General features: G+C 37.7%; 2 protein-coding genes across 6 annotated transcripts in view; one reads left to right on the forward strand and one right to left on the reverse strand.

Annotated features, from left to right (window-relative positions):
- The window catches only part of LOC127429132 (dihydropyrimidinase-related protein 3-like), an 88660-nt gene extending 85896 nt beyond the window's left edge, over positions 1 to 2764 (forward strand). For both annotated transcript variants that reach the window (XM_051677973.1, XM_051677972.1), the window contains exon 14: positions 1837 to 2764. In XM_051677973.1, the coding sequence (XP_051533933.1) occupies positions 1837 to 1922 (86 nt within the window). In that variant the 3' untranslated portion in view covers positions 1923 to 2764. The remainder of the gene's footprint in view (positions 1 to 1836) is intronic.
- A 4957-nt stretch (positions 2765 to 7721) lies between these two features.
- Positions 7722 to 17820, reverse strand: part of LOC127429141 (serine/threonine-protein kinase 32B-like) — an 89550-nt gene continuing 79451 nt past the window's right edge. For all 4 annotated transcript variants that reach the window (XM_051677994.1, XM_051677993.1, XM_051677995.1 and 1 more), the window contains 4 exons: positions 15851 to 15976; positions 15095 to 15223; positions 10304 to 10368; positions 7722 to 8813 (listed from right to left, as the gene is read on the reverse strand). In XM_051677994.1, coding sequence (XP_051533954.1) covers positions 8696 to 8813; positions 10304 to 10368; positions 15095 to 15223; positions 15851 to 15976 — 438 coding nt within the window. In that variant the 3' untranslated portion in view covers positions 7722 to 8695. The remainder of the gene's footprint in view (positions 8814 to 10303; positions 10369 to 15094; positions 15224 to 15850; positions 15977 to 17820) is intronic.

Genomic DNA, 17820 nt, shown 5'->3' on the forward strand with positions numbered 1-17820 from the left:
GAAAATTATGTATGATATTCATACAGCAGTGAACAATGGCTTGAACCAAACCATTATCACTTTCACTCCTGTTCTCATTGTGATTGCTAAACCGGAATGGGAATGATGCACATACTGTAATTTGGCATAGACTAGAGGCGAAAGATGAAGTGTCAATTCATCTATTTCGTTATGTGTAATACTTAATCTATAATGACACGTGTGAAAATATTAGTGCTGTCAGTCGAGAAATTTTGTAATCACGATTAATTGCAAAAAAAATGTAGTTAATCGCGATTAATCGCGAAATTTGAAAGTGCTGAAATTTGACACTACAGGTATATATACTTTTATTGTCAAAATGAATTTATTTCCATATTAGGAAAGAAAACAAAACAAAATGTAACAATCTAATGCTTTATTAACATTTTCCAAATAAAGCCTTCTACAGTATAAAGATAGAAATGCACTAAAATAGCACCACTTTCCAACAGGAATCGTGAAGTCGCGTTTATTATTCGCTTTAGGGCATTAGCACTGCTTTGAACTCCACATGAAAAGCGCTTGCAGAATGTGGCGAGCAGGGCGGGCCGAGCGGCATATGGGCAGAGCGAGGATGGGAAGATAAGTGGTGAATGAGTTCCACCTGTATGCCACACCGGTCTCGTGTTCCAGTGAGGGGCGGTGGGAGTATTTAAGGAGATTAGACAGCAGCAGACGGGGAGAGAGAGAGACGCCTGAATCTGTGTGTTTGTCGACGTGTTAGTGTGAAGCAGTGTGTTATTGTTTGCGACTGAAAAGTGCATCAATAAATGTCTACGTGTTTTGTCAAGCTGGTTCCCTCCTCCTCCTTTCCTGATGAACGAGAGGCTTGTCTGCCACACAGACAAAAAAGTCTCTGTGTTTTGGTGATAGTTAAGACTCAATGTGCTTTTGTGTAATCAAAATATGCCTTACATAGGCGGAAAAATACTTGATTTCTATCACAAGTCCCATCTGGACTTGTTTTGTATGGGAGGGAGGTGGGAGGTCACGTGACGCCATGCAAGAAGCAGACATGTGAACAACGAGCTCTGCGCACTTTGCTAAATTTTTAATTATTCTCATGTTATGATCTGGTGAAATTCGATACACCCAGTTACACATTTGCTCTTTGAGGTAAAACATGGCAAAGAAGTCAAAATCCTCGGGCTCTGGAGACATTAAAAGACAATTATATGTTCAGGATGAAAGCCCCGACAGGCCTACAGACCGGGGACTCGATTTGGATGGTGCGGCGGGAGAGGAGATCCAGCGTCAGTTGTCCAACATATCGGTGTTGTTGACGAAGGTTCTTGCTGACTTGGAGGATCTCGCTGTAATACGTCGATCGATTATGGCGATGGAAATAAAATTCTCTGAGTTAGTTACAAGAGTGTCAGATGCTGAGAAACGAATCAATTATTTGGAGTCTTCGGAGAGGGAATTAACCGCTAATCCACCCGCGACCAAAGTTGATCTGGAATGTATTCTTGAAAAGCTTGAAGATCTTGAGAATAGAAACCAAATTGTTGGAGTTCCTGAGCATGAGGAGGGCAGATATATGGTGAAATTCCTAGACGAGCTCTTCCCGAGTCTGCTCGACATAACAGGCCACAAGCTGGAAATCGATCGAGCTCACAGAGTCCCTGCTCGGAGATCTGCTGAGGGAAATATGCATCTTTTCAGTAAACAAAATACTTTTGAATGTAACTGTATTCTGATTACCAACTATTTAAATTGTAACCGCAATAGAAAACAGTTCCTGATATTTTTGACCCAGGACTGTATAAAGAACCATGAGCTCATCTAACGCTCTCTGTTTCTGTCCTGTTGTAGGTCCTGAGGAAGCCCCCATCAGACCAGCTGGAAGACGCAGCGTTGTGCCTCCTGGCGGCCATTCCAACATCACATCCCTCAGTTAAATATAAAGAGCACGTTAGAGAGACTACCAGGATAAAAGCAAGGAAGGTTATTAGTTTGGAAAAGAAACAAAAGATAAGTAAAACACTGAACTCATGCCTTACCTTTCATGAATTATTCCTAATGAATGATTAAGACCAGTAGTCCACCTCTGATTAAAGCAAAGGACTGATAAAAAGTTAATGCATTTAGTGTAGCTGTACATTAGTTTATGTGTTTAGACAAAATAAAATGAAAGGGATAGTTCACCCAAACATAAACTTTTTTTTGGATTAACTATTCCTGTAAGGTTAAAATGCTGTTTGGTACATTGGCTTAGAATGGATGGTCTGCGATATTTAAAAATGGACGTGGTTCTCTCTCTGTAATTTCCACCAATGAACAGGCGTTTTGCGGTCAGTAGAGGAAAGACTACTGCCGTGCATATCATTGGGCTTTATCTGTTCTCTGTCATAAGCTTTATTTGTGTCCATCAGCTGTGGATGTGATAATATTAGTTAACTTTGTCAAATGAAGTTGTTGACGTTTTGGGTTGGTATCGGAAGTAATGAGTTTTCTGAACCTTAATAAAGTCAAATGAATGTTCAGATAAATCATGCAATTGTATACTTTTCATTGGTGTAGAACATTGCAGGACATGACTTTGAAGGTAGAGTTAAACTTGGACATATTAGAATCTGATCCCAATAAATGAAAAAGAAAGAACATTTCATTTGAAAACGAGTGATGACAACAAATATTTGTGCTTTAGAGCTTGCAGTGGGAAAATGTTGAGATTGCTTTTCAGTTTTGCTGTTTGTCATAGTTGATTCGACTGTCTGTTAATAAAGGATGATAAGAAACATTTACTGGTGCTGTATTCCTTTTCATAAATCACATAACAGTTGTTAGAATCATTTCAATAAACTTTTTTGATACCTAAAAGGCTTGTCATATTAGTAGAGGTCTAGTTGAGGAGGAAAGGTTTTGGTTTATGGAAAAGGGCCAGACCTTTGTAACATCTGTTTGGGCTGTTACTAAATACTGTATGTCCCAGATAACAACGACATAAAGTACAGTACTTTACAGAATGATGTTCAATAAGCTGTTCAAATGTTTATTGTATTTATGTGGGTTTGATTATTTTTATTTTTGTGTAAATTTATATTCTTTCTTATTTTTTTACATTTAGATCAAATTAGGTGGAATAAAAAATGGGCAGGTCAAATTAATGTGTAATGTGCGAAATTTGTTCCAAATAAACACAAGTCCACAATTCACTGTTTGTGAATTATTATTTGCAATAGCAAAGTTACGCTCATACAGCTAAGCCTGTTTTTCAGACTGAGCTCTCAGTGAAATCGGAAACATTATGTTGACTTTTCTTTAGCTAAAATCGGTCTGTGCTACAGAAATTCAAAATACTGCCCCAGTGGACAAAGCGGTAAGTGTCATTGGGTGAGCGGGCCAAGTATTGACCTGTTTCAGTGACGTAACTTTTTCCCCACAGCCGCCATATTTGTGACCATCAGCAGGAGGAAACAATGGCAATGAATGGAAAAACACCCATAAAACAATATCAAGAAAAAAAATAAAAAAGTGCTGTTGATCCATGCCAAGTCCCAGGAAAGGTGTATTCAGATGTGAGGTCAGCACAAATATTGGCAAATTTGACTTTTGCGTACATTTAAATATATTTAATCCATGATTCATCTCTGTACGCCGGTGAGTCTGATGTGTGACCCGTGAGTACACACATCTACCGGCACATCACCGTAAACATCTCTCATTCAGAAGTTACACGTTTGTGTTGTTATCTGTTCTGATTTGGTCAAAATATTACAAAACATCTGTGACGATCCCGGATGTATGAATGTAAGAGCTGCTTTTAACTCATGAAGAATACACAGAAAGCAACCGAGGCATATTAGTGAATATCAAATATGTTTATATTGTCTGGTGGTGTGAATAAAGTCTGCGCTTCACAATCTTATGATGTGTTATTTGTTGACTAACATTAATATATACACGTTAAATATGTACTATATATTCACATTCTAGTGTTTTTTTATTTATTACAATGTGTTACATGACATACATACCTTTATGCAGTCTGGGTGTTATGAATAACATCGTCCTATGTGCATTTCCAGTTTAATTGTATCAGAACCGATGATGTTATAAATATAACTGAGATGTGTACAGATAACTGACATGTCTGAATAAATGAGCAAAAGACTCACAAGTGCTCTTCCCCTTCATCGCTGCTTGCCTTTGGCGAAATGAAGCTGTGTCACTTAAAAGATAAAACTTTATTGAAAGAAAAATTATATTTAGGCTCTGGTAATGAAACAGCATTATCACCTTTTAAAGATTTATAAATAGAAACAAATATTTCGTCGACTTTTGCCGCATCCCACCACATTGCACACTGAAGGTAAATGGAATTTTGGTCACAAACATGGCAGCACAGTCATACAGTGACGTCACATGAAACAGGTCAATAGCTGCAGGCCGGAGACCTCCAAATGGGGGCGGGGTCTTCAAAAGAGGGTGGGTTTACTCCACAAGGGGTGTGGGTACTCAAAAAGGGGGTTGTGCCAACTCCAAAAGGGGGTGTCACTTTCACTCACGGTTAAGGTTAGGAAAGGGGCTCCCTCTATCTTCAAATGATGGTTTGGCGCTCCGTCCCTTTTTAGAGCACTGCCTGCAGCTATATCCTTCTCGAATGGGCACGTGTGAAAGTGTGTCTGCATCCTGCAAGATGACAAGGAAAACCCACGACACGCCCTCTTCAAATAACGCCCCCCTTAGAACAAATGTGATATTGTCTAAAATAACTATTAAAATCCTATGCAATCGCTGTATGATTCATGTTGCCATAACTCCTGTGTAAATATAACAAATAATAACTTTTGTAATTATTTCACATAAAATATTAATCAGAAGATATAAATGGTAAAATAAACATTACTCCTGTTAGCTCACAAGCTAACTGATTAGCCTATTAGCTTAGCCACCGCTGTCCTATTAATTTTCATCACATTGCTCCTCACTGTCGCCACCTAGTAATAAGGCTGTCCCAATGTATTTAGTAGAACTTTTATATTTAATAGTTTTACAAACTTTTGCATATTTTAATCTTTGTGGTTAGGGTTGAGTAGATGTGGGGTTGCTGTGGGACCCCAAATAAACATATCAAACAGTGTATGAATGTGACATCCAACTGATGCAAGGAGAAGGGTATGTCTGTTTCCTGCAAGACTACAAGGCACGTCCACTACGAGTAACATACCCTCCAAATAGAGCGCAACAATCCCCGCCCACTTTTTCGGCTCTCTGGGTTCCAGAAGTATTTTCCCAATTCATTTCTTCCATAGAATTTTTATAAAATCCTTTATAAAGGATTTATAAACCATGAACCAAACCAACCAGCTCCGAGGAGAATCACAACATCAATAACTTTGTTTTGAGGCATGTGGCTCTACAGCACCGATACTTCACAGAGTCAAGATTACCGTTCTTTTTTTTTTTTTTCCCGACAGTGCCTCACCTGAGTTGATGACATGAAAAGATGGTCTGAGGTAAATTACGTTTATATCATTAACTACTTTGAGTTGTTATGACAGCCAACATCTGCCCCAGTTGAGTGTGAAATAAATTTGTACTCCAAATACTACTTAAATGGTTGATGTTCTCCATCTGGATCGCTCGTTTTCGTTAGTTTTACATTGTGTCTCGAGACTAGAAATAGAAAAAAGGCAATTAGAATCATCATGGCGCTGCCCAGTGGTTGCTCAGGATAACCAGCGAAATCCTGCACATTCATACACTGGATTTGTTTGTTCATTTGGAGTCCCGCAGCAACCCTTCACCTTCACCTATCCATAACTCTAAACCTAACCATAACCTCAAAGATTTAAAAAATGAAAAGTTTCTAAAATCATTAAATATACCGCAAATTAAATGTTATTTTGAATACAATCATACCGCCATATCACTAGGTGGCAACAGTGAGGGGAAATGTGATGAAAATGAAGAGAAAATGAATGATGTAATACAGTAAAGAGGAATGCATATTTTATAAACTGTACCCCTCAACCCAATCCCCAAACCTAAACCTAACCATCAGTGGAAAAATGTAACGTTAGAGTGAAAAATGCAACATCTGAATCGCGCCCTTCACTGACGCGATTACTTCCTGGTTTCAATACGGGACCCGACCCAGGTCTCCCTCGCTGGTGATGCGACGCGATTCCAGTCACGCCATAATGGAAGGTAAACATGTTTGAGCCATTGCAAAAATTTCAGATGTGAGATGCCGCTTGTCAGTGAATCGGCATAATGGGTCTGATCCTACAGAAATAAATAAATAAATAAATAACTGCAGTACAAGTGTGGTAATTTGGACACAGTGTTACTGCAGTACCAGAGACTATTTAGCAGAGACAAATAAATAGGAGAAATTGGAAAACCTAACAGCCAATGGATTTTGAAAAGGAAGTCCTGCCTCACAGGTAAAAGAGCCAATCTGCTTTTGGATAGAGAGATCACCTGTAAATCAATGTATGTCATTTGCTGAACCTGCCTGAAAAATGGCATTTTTTTAGTGTGATCCGAGCAAAAGAAGCACAATTAATGATACCACTGTTGTCAGATTATAATGCTGATCTGATATATTGCCTTGATCGTAATATTGACCAACCATCTTGGAGATTTCAGTCTTTTCCCATTGAAGTAGATAAGACCTGTACTTTCAAAGACGGTCACCAAGTGGAATGACTTTCCTTGAAAAAAGGACTTTGAAAATTGCAGTAATACTGCATCAAAATTACTGTACTTGTAGTGCAGTAAAGAAAATTACAATAATATGTTGTCCAAATTACCACACTTGTACTGCAGTATAGAAAACTGCAATAAAACATTGTCCAAATTACCACACTTGTACTGCAGTTATATTTTGTAAGGTTAGGGTACCAGAACTCTCGGAAACAATACGCTGACTTTAAGTGTGATCATGTTGTTGTTTTTTCTCACAGTTTAACTTGGATCTCTATCCATCTATCTAAATCGATCAATCGATCGGCAGAAATAGTAAGAGTAGCATGTGATTCTGAACTCAGCCTAGGTCTTGGTTTTCAATACCACATGCAATCAGGACATGAGAAAGTGAGCACCACCCATTACTGTAAAGTGGTGAGAGTGACTGATGGTGGGTAAACTGAACTGTAGGTATGAAAATGTCCCTGGCTAGAAAACATCTGAGTTCGTCAGTATCACACAAGTTATGATGCTCCCCAAATTATTTCCTCAGATGAGGAATTCCAGTCTCACCTTACAGAGAACAACAGAGAGGATGAGTATAATTCTTTTCATTTTCAACAGGTGACTGCATGAGGGTCTTTAAGCACTGTCCATTTACACAACTTTAGAACGAACCTTGCGAGATCACTTGCAGAGACATCCAGGGGTCAATCTGTCCTGATCACTTGAACATGATGTATATTATCACACCCACCTGAGGTTATTCCATTGATGAAGAACACTTTGAGCTGTTTTCCCAGCTCTCCTTCTCTTAACATGAAATGGAAATTTGGACTAATAGAAACATGGTCTCTGGAGTGATGAATCACACTTTTAAAACAACATCCCAGATCTCTCACAGCTTATGTGAAATAATAGATAAGACTACTGTACAGTATATTATTAAGATACAGCATATCAATAGACAGTAATATCTGGTTAAGAATGTGATTATTTCATATTTCACGCATTCATAATGAAACATTACAAAGCTGCTGATCCCATGAAGATGTGATGGATATTTATTTTATTGCAATTATACATAATAAAACGTTAAATATGTTGTATAACCTGCCACTAGAGGGAGCTATTGCATCATTTTGGGCAAACAGGAAAAACATTTGCTCTAAACATTTCTACCAAACCTAGCCAAATACACAAGGTGGAAAACACGTATTTAACTTTGAGATCTAAAACGTCAACACTAGACTGCAGTGTTTAACAAATGATCCAGAAACAGCCTCTGACCAATGTTTGTACATCTCATAAACATTCACAGAGTTGTCAGATGATGCTATTAAAGTATTTTATTACAGTATCTGTATTGTGCATAAGACAAAATCTTCTACAGCTGCACAATGAGATCCACCTATGAATTTTCAAAAATGCTACAGGTCCAGACAGGCCAGATAATGAATATACACAATAAATGACAGTATGTGCAACACTGTAAGGTTCACATTTATATATTCTTATAATTAATCACATAGGCATAATGATGCAAAATATAATTTGCATTCTATTCTATGCATTTGTTAATGAGCAGCTTTATAAATCATAAAGAAAGATTTGAGCATTAAATCTTCATGTGCCTCCAAACGCATTAGTGAATTCCTTTAAACTAGTAAGGCACATATTTAAATGATGGTTGTGACGTTTCCAGGTGCAGAATGATCAATTTTTCAATTTTTTCCCCAGTTTATTTATTTGTGTTTTTGCAGTATTCAGTCTATGCTATTTGTCATGTAAAAATTCACTTTTTTTTTGTACCAGGCCTAATGCACGGGGGTCACGCCAGGTTCACATGCTTGTCACAGTGTCCTGAGTTTCCATGATATTCCCGAGTCTCCATATGGAGATTCCCTCTTTACTATGGACTTCTCATGCATTTTGTGGGGTCCACAGAAGCTGCAGTGGGCCATGGGCTCTGCTGTTGGAGTGAAGGTAAGTTTGAAAGAAAAGAAGAAAGCTCTGGTGTCCCTCTAGCCCAGTGTTAACCTGATAAACATGGAGATGGAGAAATATTGTTGTTCTGTCCATCTTGAATGGCTTTGTGCGTCTCCTCTGTGTTGAGGTTGTTCGTATTAGCATCTACTTTGGTTTTTCTCGACCTCCAAAACAAAGACAGTCATACAGAAGTTTCACATTACAGGTAATCTTTACATATCAAATGTGATATCAGCATATATTATTGTAGAAGACTGATACATTGTCATGAATCTATATCAAAACATATTATCTTCTTTTTCTGTCCTAACAGTGTCTGGGCATCAGAGACCTCGTAGAGACCTTAAACTTGGCAGAGTGGTCCCAAATACCAAATGCTAATCTGACCTACACACACACACCTATCCGACTCTAGCTTGCGCTATAATAAGCACATTTACGTTTTTGTTAATAACTCCAGATTCCAGAACCTCCAGACCCTCTTAATAAAAAGTCAAATTACTTCAAAATTACAAGCCAGTGAACCGTTTGGGCATGACCCCTATTCACCTATTGACCTATATGGTCTAAACACAAAGTCCAAACTTAACAAAACTTGGTAAACTTTTGCATATTTCTGCCAATAGGGGGCACTATAACAAAAAACCATTATAACTCTGCAACTGTTTAATCAAGGAAGTTGGAACTTGGCATGCATCTTCTTTGGTTCAAGTGCTAACATACCCTTAAAATGTACAATTTTGATAAATCAACAAAAATTGCCACCATCGGCCAATCAAATTTCAGCAACTAATATCTTGAATTGTGAACGTCTGATCATTATTATTACTACCAAATTTTATGAGAATTGATGGTTTAATAAGTTAATTTAGGTTTTTGGTAATAACTTTGGAATGGTAAGGACTAGGATATATATATATATATATAAGTTTCCTATGAAATTTCCTATGAATCCTTCAGTGCCCCCAAATCAATCGGTCATGTGGATTTCCATTCCTGGAAAACAAAAAACTTGTCCTAGGTCATTTGTATGAAATTTGGTATGTATAATCTAGAGATGCTCCAAACAAAAATGTATCAAAATAAATTTCATTAATTTAATTGTTTAGAAGATATAAGCCAATTCGTTTTTGGATGCTGCCCATAATGACTAATTGGCCTATCTCTAATGAGTGCAGTATCCAAACTTAACAAAATTTGGTACACATTTGCAACAGGACATCCTGAGAGCACATACAAAATGTCATCAATTTCCAATGCTAGGGGGCTCTTTAACTTGATAAAATCCTAATTGTGCAACTGTGATCAAAGCAGATGAAATTTGACACCAAACCAACTGTGTCCACAAGATCCACAGGATTTATACTGTCAAATGTGGCTATTTTGGTCATCTTCTCTTCACATGTGCTTGGACCCCGATAATTGCAGCTTGCGGCTATATTTTCAATTGTTTTTATTTTCCATGAGAAGGTGAATCTGTAAGTCTGAATCTGTTTAGTTAAGACTGTTTAGTACAAAAATTGCCACCTCATTCCATGGAATCCAAAAAACACCTGGTTTATACTGGGTACTGATGTATGAAACTGCATTTATTAAAGACATATTGTTAAATAAGAGTGACATAACAATAAGTATAACAATAATTTTTTCTTACTTTTCTCTGTTGAAGACAAGAAAGTCTCTTTGGACACTCTCTAAGCGCTGTTGAATTTTCCCATTCTGGAGGATAAAAAAATAAATAAAAAATGAGTTCAATGATTGATTTATGGAAAAAAAGTAACTGCTGCCAAAATTAATGCAATAAGCCACAAGAAATGGTGCATTACAGTGATTTTACCACAGGTAAGGGTGTTGTTAAAACCCCCTTAATCATGGTAAAATCACAGTAATGCACAAACGACCTCTTGTGGCTTGCTTTTATAAAATGGCAGCAACAGCAATATGATAAAAATGAACAATATTATTTCTGCCAAGTCAACCAGTTCATTAGCCTAACTTGAGGCTGTTTATGGTTGACAAGCTAAGTAGCGACATGCCACATTAATATAGAACGAGTGTTAACAAGTTTCTGTTTATCTTTTTTTATAATTAATTCAGATGTGGTACATCCAGTTGGAATTTAGAGTCAGAACTATCAGTTTTACAAAGCTACATTAATATGCCTAGCAATGAAGAAATCTCATTCAAGATCCTTCACAGTCTTGTTGTTTTGTCAGGTCAATAGAGCTACAGTGCATGTTGTTTCAAATAAGATGTGATCAGTTTGACTGAAGCTTCCAAAATGAGCTTTCAACGCACATCCAGAAAATGAGTTTGCCCTACAGCACTGAGCTGTTGCTGACTTCACAGGCTACAACAGCAGAGTGCCAGAGATGCAGCAAAAATAAGACAAAACAGCAGAAAGAGGCCCCAGAGGCACTTAAATGTGCCCTTATTCATTTAAGCAAAAAGAAAAGAGCTGTGAGACACAGACGACGTGTTTGCTGGTGCTATAAATGTGTGTAGTCATGACTTTGGGTGTCATTAAATGTCAGCACTATTGTTGTTTAGTGCTTATTCAAGAAACCCCTGCCATGCAACGGCAGGATTCAAACACAAGCACAGGGATTTCCTTGAGTAAGTGTGACTGATGCTTTGTGCGCTACTACTGAGCGCTACTATTACATACAGTATATGTAGACAGCCACCGCTTATTTAACTAGTTTTAGGGGACGGTCACTGAAAGTCTGGGGCCCCTTTTTTATTTTTTATTATTTTTCTTCTTTTTCTTAGTATAATAATTATTCCACTTTTAAGCTGAAAGAACTTTTTAACTGAATGGCCTAAAAAACAAAATTCTTTTACCTCCCATTTTCCTTTCTTCTTTGGCTCATGCCGAGCTGAACGGACACTGGTCAAGCAATTGACCAAACCGTTCTGATGTAACGCATCATTGAATTTGCCGGCAAGACCTGAGGCTGTATCTCAGCAATGCTTTAACTTACTGACATGAAACTTTGCATGTTTCATTGCAACCATGCCTTGACAGTACCATATAAATTTGGTGACAGCATCACCTATTGGCCATACAACAGGTCACAATAGTTAAGTATAGGCAAACATGTTGCTTCAGCCTGTTATCTATCATCAAGTGAAAGACATTTTCCTAAAATGGAACGATCCTTTTAATTGTAGTTTATCTACCAATTTCTGTGCACAAGGCTTAAATTACAAGTTATTGTTGATTTCCTGTTGATTAACACCCCCCCCCCCCCCACTCTACATTGAGAACAAGCTTCAATTGATAAAGCAGAGCTTATATTACAGCACATCGTAAATATATTGTAGATACGTAAAAGGCCTTGCTTATGCAGTATGCACAGCAATAGGTAACAATGTTATCAGAATAAAAATGGAAAGTTGTGTTTCGAATATTTTTAGAAAAAAGTAATGATATAGAAAATAAAAGCGGGCCTAGAACTGAACCTTGTGGTACCCCCTAACACAATTGTAAACATTGTTTGTCTAATCTATCAAATTGTATGGGAGCATATGCAGCAGTGTGTCATCTCCTTTTTCACTAAGAACTGTTACCTTTTTTGATCGTGGACTTTCCCTTAATTGTTTTGCATGTGCACACACTACCTCCATTTTCACACCTACATATCAACTGATCAGATAAAAGACAATTTACCTGAAATGTAGTCCTTAAGATAACTGATAGCTTAGATTCACCTCTATCCTGGGACATCATTAAAGCACATCCCAACTATGTACTACTTTGTCTGAAACCATTTGAATGTCTGGTAGGCTGAAGTTTTAGTTCTGACATTTCTGTGTATTGCTATAAAAAGAGTAGATGGGTCAAATATTCAAAGATTGTCACGGTACTGTAATGCTGACTTAAATGTAATGGGGACATGTATATTTAAGTCCACATCAAATGTGATCACTGAATCTGCATATAACAATCCTAGTCCTGGCCACCCCAGCACTGCATATTTTGGATGTTTATTTAATACATCTGAATCTACTGATTAGCTCATTAGTAGAGACTCCATCCCCTATATGATATGTGAAAAGCAGTATGTCAAATGAGTAGAATGTCTGAATCCTCAGTATTCATGAAATGAAGTTCCAAACTTAAGTTCAGGAGGAGCTTGTAAGCGGCTGCTTCCCTCACTCTGGCACCGACACTTACAGTGTCCCTCCAACTCCCCATCTCCACCTTTATATTTCATAAACGATTATACCAATTGTTTGGAATTGTCTTTCCATTTTCTGCTTTAGTCTGATAGTTGGGGGGAGGGGAGGGGGCTTCTCAAGGCTTAAGTCCAGTCCTGTGCTCCAGCCCCTCTACTTTGGATGGCACATCAAATATGTTTACATTAATACACTCCAAGACTACAGTATATGTACCAGCAAACTCGTGTAATACCCGGATGGCCAACTGCATTTGCAGAGATTCTGGTGTGTGCATCCACTGTGCACTTTACTATCTGAAAAAGGCCAAGGAAGCTGAGAAGCCATCAGATTTAAAACATTTTGAAAGGTAGAATATATTCAATTAAAATATCACAATATTAATCACAATTAATTATTTGAATCTATTGAAAGACCTAGCTAAGTATAGCTGTTTTTACTATATAGTCTTTCTTATATTCAGTATTGCTGAAAGCATGAAAGCTCACACTGAGGGAACAGAAGAGGATTTACACTGAACACAGACTGAACTCCAGGAAGGGAGGGTGGGAATGTGAGCTATGGGATGCGTCTCTTTATTTTGTTCTCACAACAAGAGTTCAATTTTCCGCTGCATTTATCTGTGATTGGGTTGAGCTAATTTCTCCATACATTACAAACTTCAGTGGGAGGAGAGTGCTGAGCAGTAGACAGTACAGAGAGTGAGTGGGAGGACGTTTGAGATGTGGAGAGAGAGCGACAGAGAGAGAGAAGCAGACATTAGGGCAAAGCTGGTCATACAGTAATGATCCTCACTGCTTCAGAAAATGCATTCATCCATACAAACAGACCCATACAGACTCACTCACTCACTCCCTTATTCATAGCCTGGTTACATGGTTAATTCATTCATTCAACACCACAAACTGACCCATCCAGATTCATTCATTCTATACCATATACACACATCCAGATGCATTCACGCATTCATTCATTCATATACACACACCATAGAGTCATTCATTCATATCCTTTTCTGCATACTAACCTATTCAGGTTCATTCATTCAGCCATCCATCCATTCATTCATTCATTCATTTAATACCACAAACACACCTATACAGATTCATTCATTTATTAATATATACACAACAAATTAATTCATTAATATCCTTCTCCACACATGCAACCCTATGCTGATTCGTGCAACCATTCATGCCTTCATTCAACACCACAAACACAACCATAAAGATTCATTCATAACCTCCACACAAACACATCCATCCACATTCACTCATTTATTCATTCAACAGTACTGTTCTACTGTTCGTTCATGCATTCATTCATTCAACACCACAAACTCAGCCATCCAGATTCATTCATTCATCTTTCAACACCACACACACACTCCTACAGATTCATTCATTTATATACACTTCATAGAGTCATTCATTCATAGCCTTCTTCACATACAAACCTATGCAGGGTCATTCATTCATGCATGCATGCATTCATTCAATACCACAAACACCCATACAGATTCATTCATTCATATATTTCGATACCACAAACACACCAATACTGATTAATTATTGCATTCATCAGTTCATATCTTTGAACACCACACATAAACACTCATACAGAAACACGCTCATCCAGATTCATTCATTTATATCATTCAACATCACAAACACACCCATACAGATTCATTCATTCATTCATTCATTCATATCTTTCGAAACACCACACATACACACCATAGAGTCATGCATTGATAGCCTTCTCCACACATACAAACCTACGCCGATTCATTCATTCATTCAACACCACATACACACATATATCCAGATTCACTCACTTATTTATTCAACAACATTATTCTACTGTTCGTTTATGCATTCATTCAACACCACAAACTTACCCATGCAGATTAATTCATTCAAAACCATATACACACATCCAGATTAATTCATTCATCTTTGAACACCACACATACACACCCCTACAGATTTATTCATTCATATACACACATCATAGTCATTCATTCATAGCCTTCTCTACATACAAACATATGTAGGTTTATTCATGCATCCATCATTGTCTTAAATCTTTCACAACACGTACAAATCTGTTAACATCTGGAAAAACATGTTTTAGTGTTTCATGACCAAAAACTAAATCTCAGTTCATATCAGAATATATTTGGTACAATAGATGTGACATGACTGCATTAAGTGTTCTGCAGTGATCAGATGGAGAAAGGTTAATCTATGTGAGATGTTACCTGAGGAGATCCATCAGACCCGTTCTCTCTCGTCTTCCTCGCCAACCTCTTCTTCTTCTTATGCAGTGGTTTGGATTCTAGTATCATCTCCTCCAGCTCAAATGTGGGGTCACAGTTGAGTCTCCGCCTCTGAAATCATACACACACTTTAGATTTAATCTGTTGGTTCACTATTGCTCTTAGTGTAAGGGATTTCAACAAACCCCTAACCTTAAGTATTAAAGAGTGATTTCCAAATACTTCCCAATTTTAATCTCACGGCAAACATTACCTTTTGAACAGAACGCTCAGTGTAGTTTTAGTGTAGTATCTGAATTAAATGAACTTCAGATGTGCTTCACATGATCTGTGTTACTGCATGTTCATATCAGGCATTTATATGTGGGCTTTTTTCAATCAAACAGTTATTTTCTTTAAAAGCAGCACATAACTGACAAAGACTAAACCCCTTGTTTTAGCACAGTGGTTGATTGACAAGTGAATAGGTGGTCCTTTGCTGTTGTTGGGGATGCCTCGGTGTTTACACTGCAAATGTGATGTGGTCATGTGTTTCTGACTACCTACCTCTAAATGTGTTTTGACTGTAAATGTGGCTAATGGATAGCTTCAAGTATTACAGAACTCCTTGGTTTTATAGCATATCCATATCCAGGTACAAATCATTCATTTTGAACACTTGTCTCCAGTGTGTCAAGCATGCATATGCTTGTCTCTGTATTTAGAGTGTTTTGATGTATGTGTGTTGTCTTTACTTACATTAGGGAGGAAGCCTGGTGGGATTTGTTTGCTCAACACAGTGTCCCAGTTGACATCAGAGAGGTAGTCCATGTCCTGGAGCTCCGACAGACAGGAAATCCTCTTCTGAGCATCTACACACAACAGCTGACGAGAGCAGAACACATGTTTTATTATTACTCTTTGATATAGCACTAAATCAGTACTCAATATATTTATCAACATTGATTTTATAAAATAAATGCAATTATTGAGGCTGTTCAGTGTGTTTAATTACATAAAAAATAATGCTTTAAAACATAATTCACGCCACCATACTAAGGACTTTTCCTACCAAGTTTGAAGTACCACCTCCATATTTTTGCAGGTCTCAGTCAGCAGGTGGCAGTAAGCGCAACTCCAGCTGTACAGGCAACAACAGGTAGAGTGTACGGGTCTGGAGATGTGCTTTTTTCAATTTTAAAATGACCAAAGTTCAGCCATGCAACTCTATGTGGCGCAAGCTGATATGTGCTTTGACTTGTCCTGTAGCCAATCGGCTCGCATGGTGTAAGCTGTTTGGTTCTCTGACTGTTATTGTCTCATTGTGCAGCAGCAGCAGCAGCATGTTCACATGCTAACTCAGTTTGTATGTTTTTCTAGCAGTAGCAAGTCTCTGCACTTGGTCTGAAGCAGCAGCAGCAGCAGCATAGCAAGATCTACTCCACCAAGACCAATATCCTATCAATATGTCATACCCACATTCACATGCTAAATCTTTCTGAGAGATGGCATGACTGAACTACATTTAACTTGGCACAGCATCCTGAAAACATGCAGTTTATGGCTAGAGACACTGAAAACCAGTGAAACGCAACCACAGTAATACGCAGCAAAAGCATCCTTCTGACGCAAGTTTACAGACAGAACGCAAGGACACGTCCTGTGAGAACACTTCTTGAGTCTACCTCAGACAGATTGTTGAACTCAATTGTTAAATGGATTGCTGTGGACTGTAGGCCAGTGATAGGCTTATATACAATGATATGAAAATAAACCAAGCAATATATTGACTTCTAGAGGCACTTTTTGTAATGTCTTGTATTGGATCGTCCGTCACAATAATTTAAGGTCTTTGAATGATCTGATTTATTATATTTATTTGGATTATTATAAGAGCTGTCAGAATTAACCCGTTAACACATACGATTAATTAAAAAAGTTTTGCGTGTTAATTTTTTTAATCATGATTAACACATTTACCATTAATACAGCATAAACTAGCACAAACACTGGTTTGAAGGGCGGAACCTCTGCGATGTGTCCGCCAGGAGTCATTACACTGACCTCACATTTCACAACACACACAAACACAACAGGGCTTCATGTCAGTGATCAAATGATGGAGAAAGGACCTCTTAATGCTATTTCATATTCAAAACAAGCCCAAATGGGACTTGTGACAGAAATCAAGTATTTTCAGCCTATGTAAGGCGAATTTTAATTACCACAGAAGCACGTCAAGTCTTAACAATCACCAAAACGCAGAATGAGACGTTTTTGTCTGCAAGCGCTTTTCATGTGGAGTTCAAATTGCCGTTGACGCTTGGATGCGAATCATGAATACCACTTCACGATTGTTGTAGGAAAGGGGATAGCCACAGTCTACCGGCAGATTAATATTGTGGAAGATGAGAGTTTAAGAGATTTAATGCCCATTGCAATGAATATGTACCCTCTGTCAAACTATAAGTCAAACTCCCACTTAGAATTTGGGAAACGTTTAATGTTATTTGAATTGGTGCTATTTTAGTGCATTTCTATCTTTAAACTGTGGAAGACTTTGCTTGGAAAATGTTAATAAAGCATTATATTATTACATATTGTTTTGTTTTCCTTCCTAAGAGGAAAAGAAGTATATAAACTTCTATAAAAAAAAGAAAATCTGCAATTAATCACGATTAACTACAACAAAATTATGCAATTAATCTTTTGAATCGACTTTTGAATCG

The sequence above is a fragment of the Myxocyprinus asiaticus genome, chromosome 38, assembly GCF_019703515.2.
Source record: "Myxocyprinus asiaticus isolate MX2 ecotype Aquarium Trade chromosome 38, UBuf_Myxa_2, whole genome shotgun sequence".
In the NCBI taxonomy this organism is placed as follows: Eukaryota; Metazoa; Chordata; class Actinopteri; order Cypriniformes; family Catostomidae; genus Myxocyprinus; species Myxocyprinus asiaticus.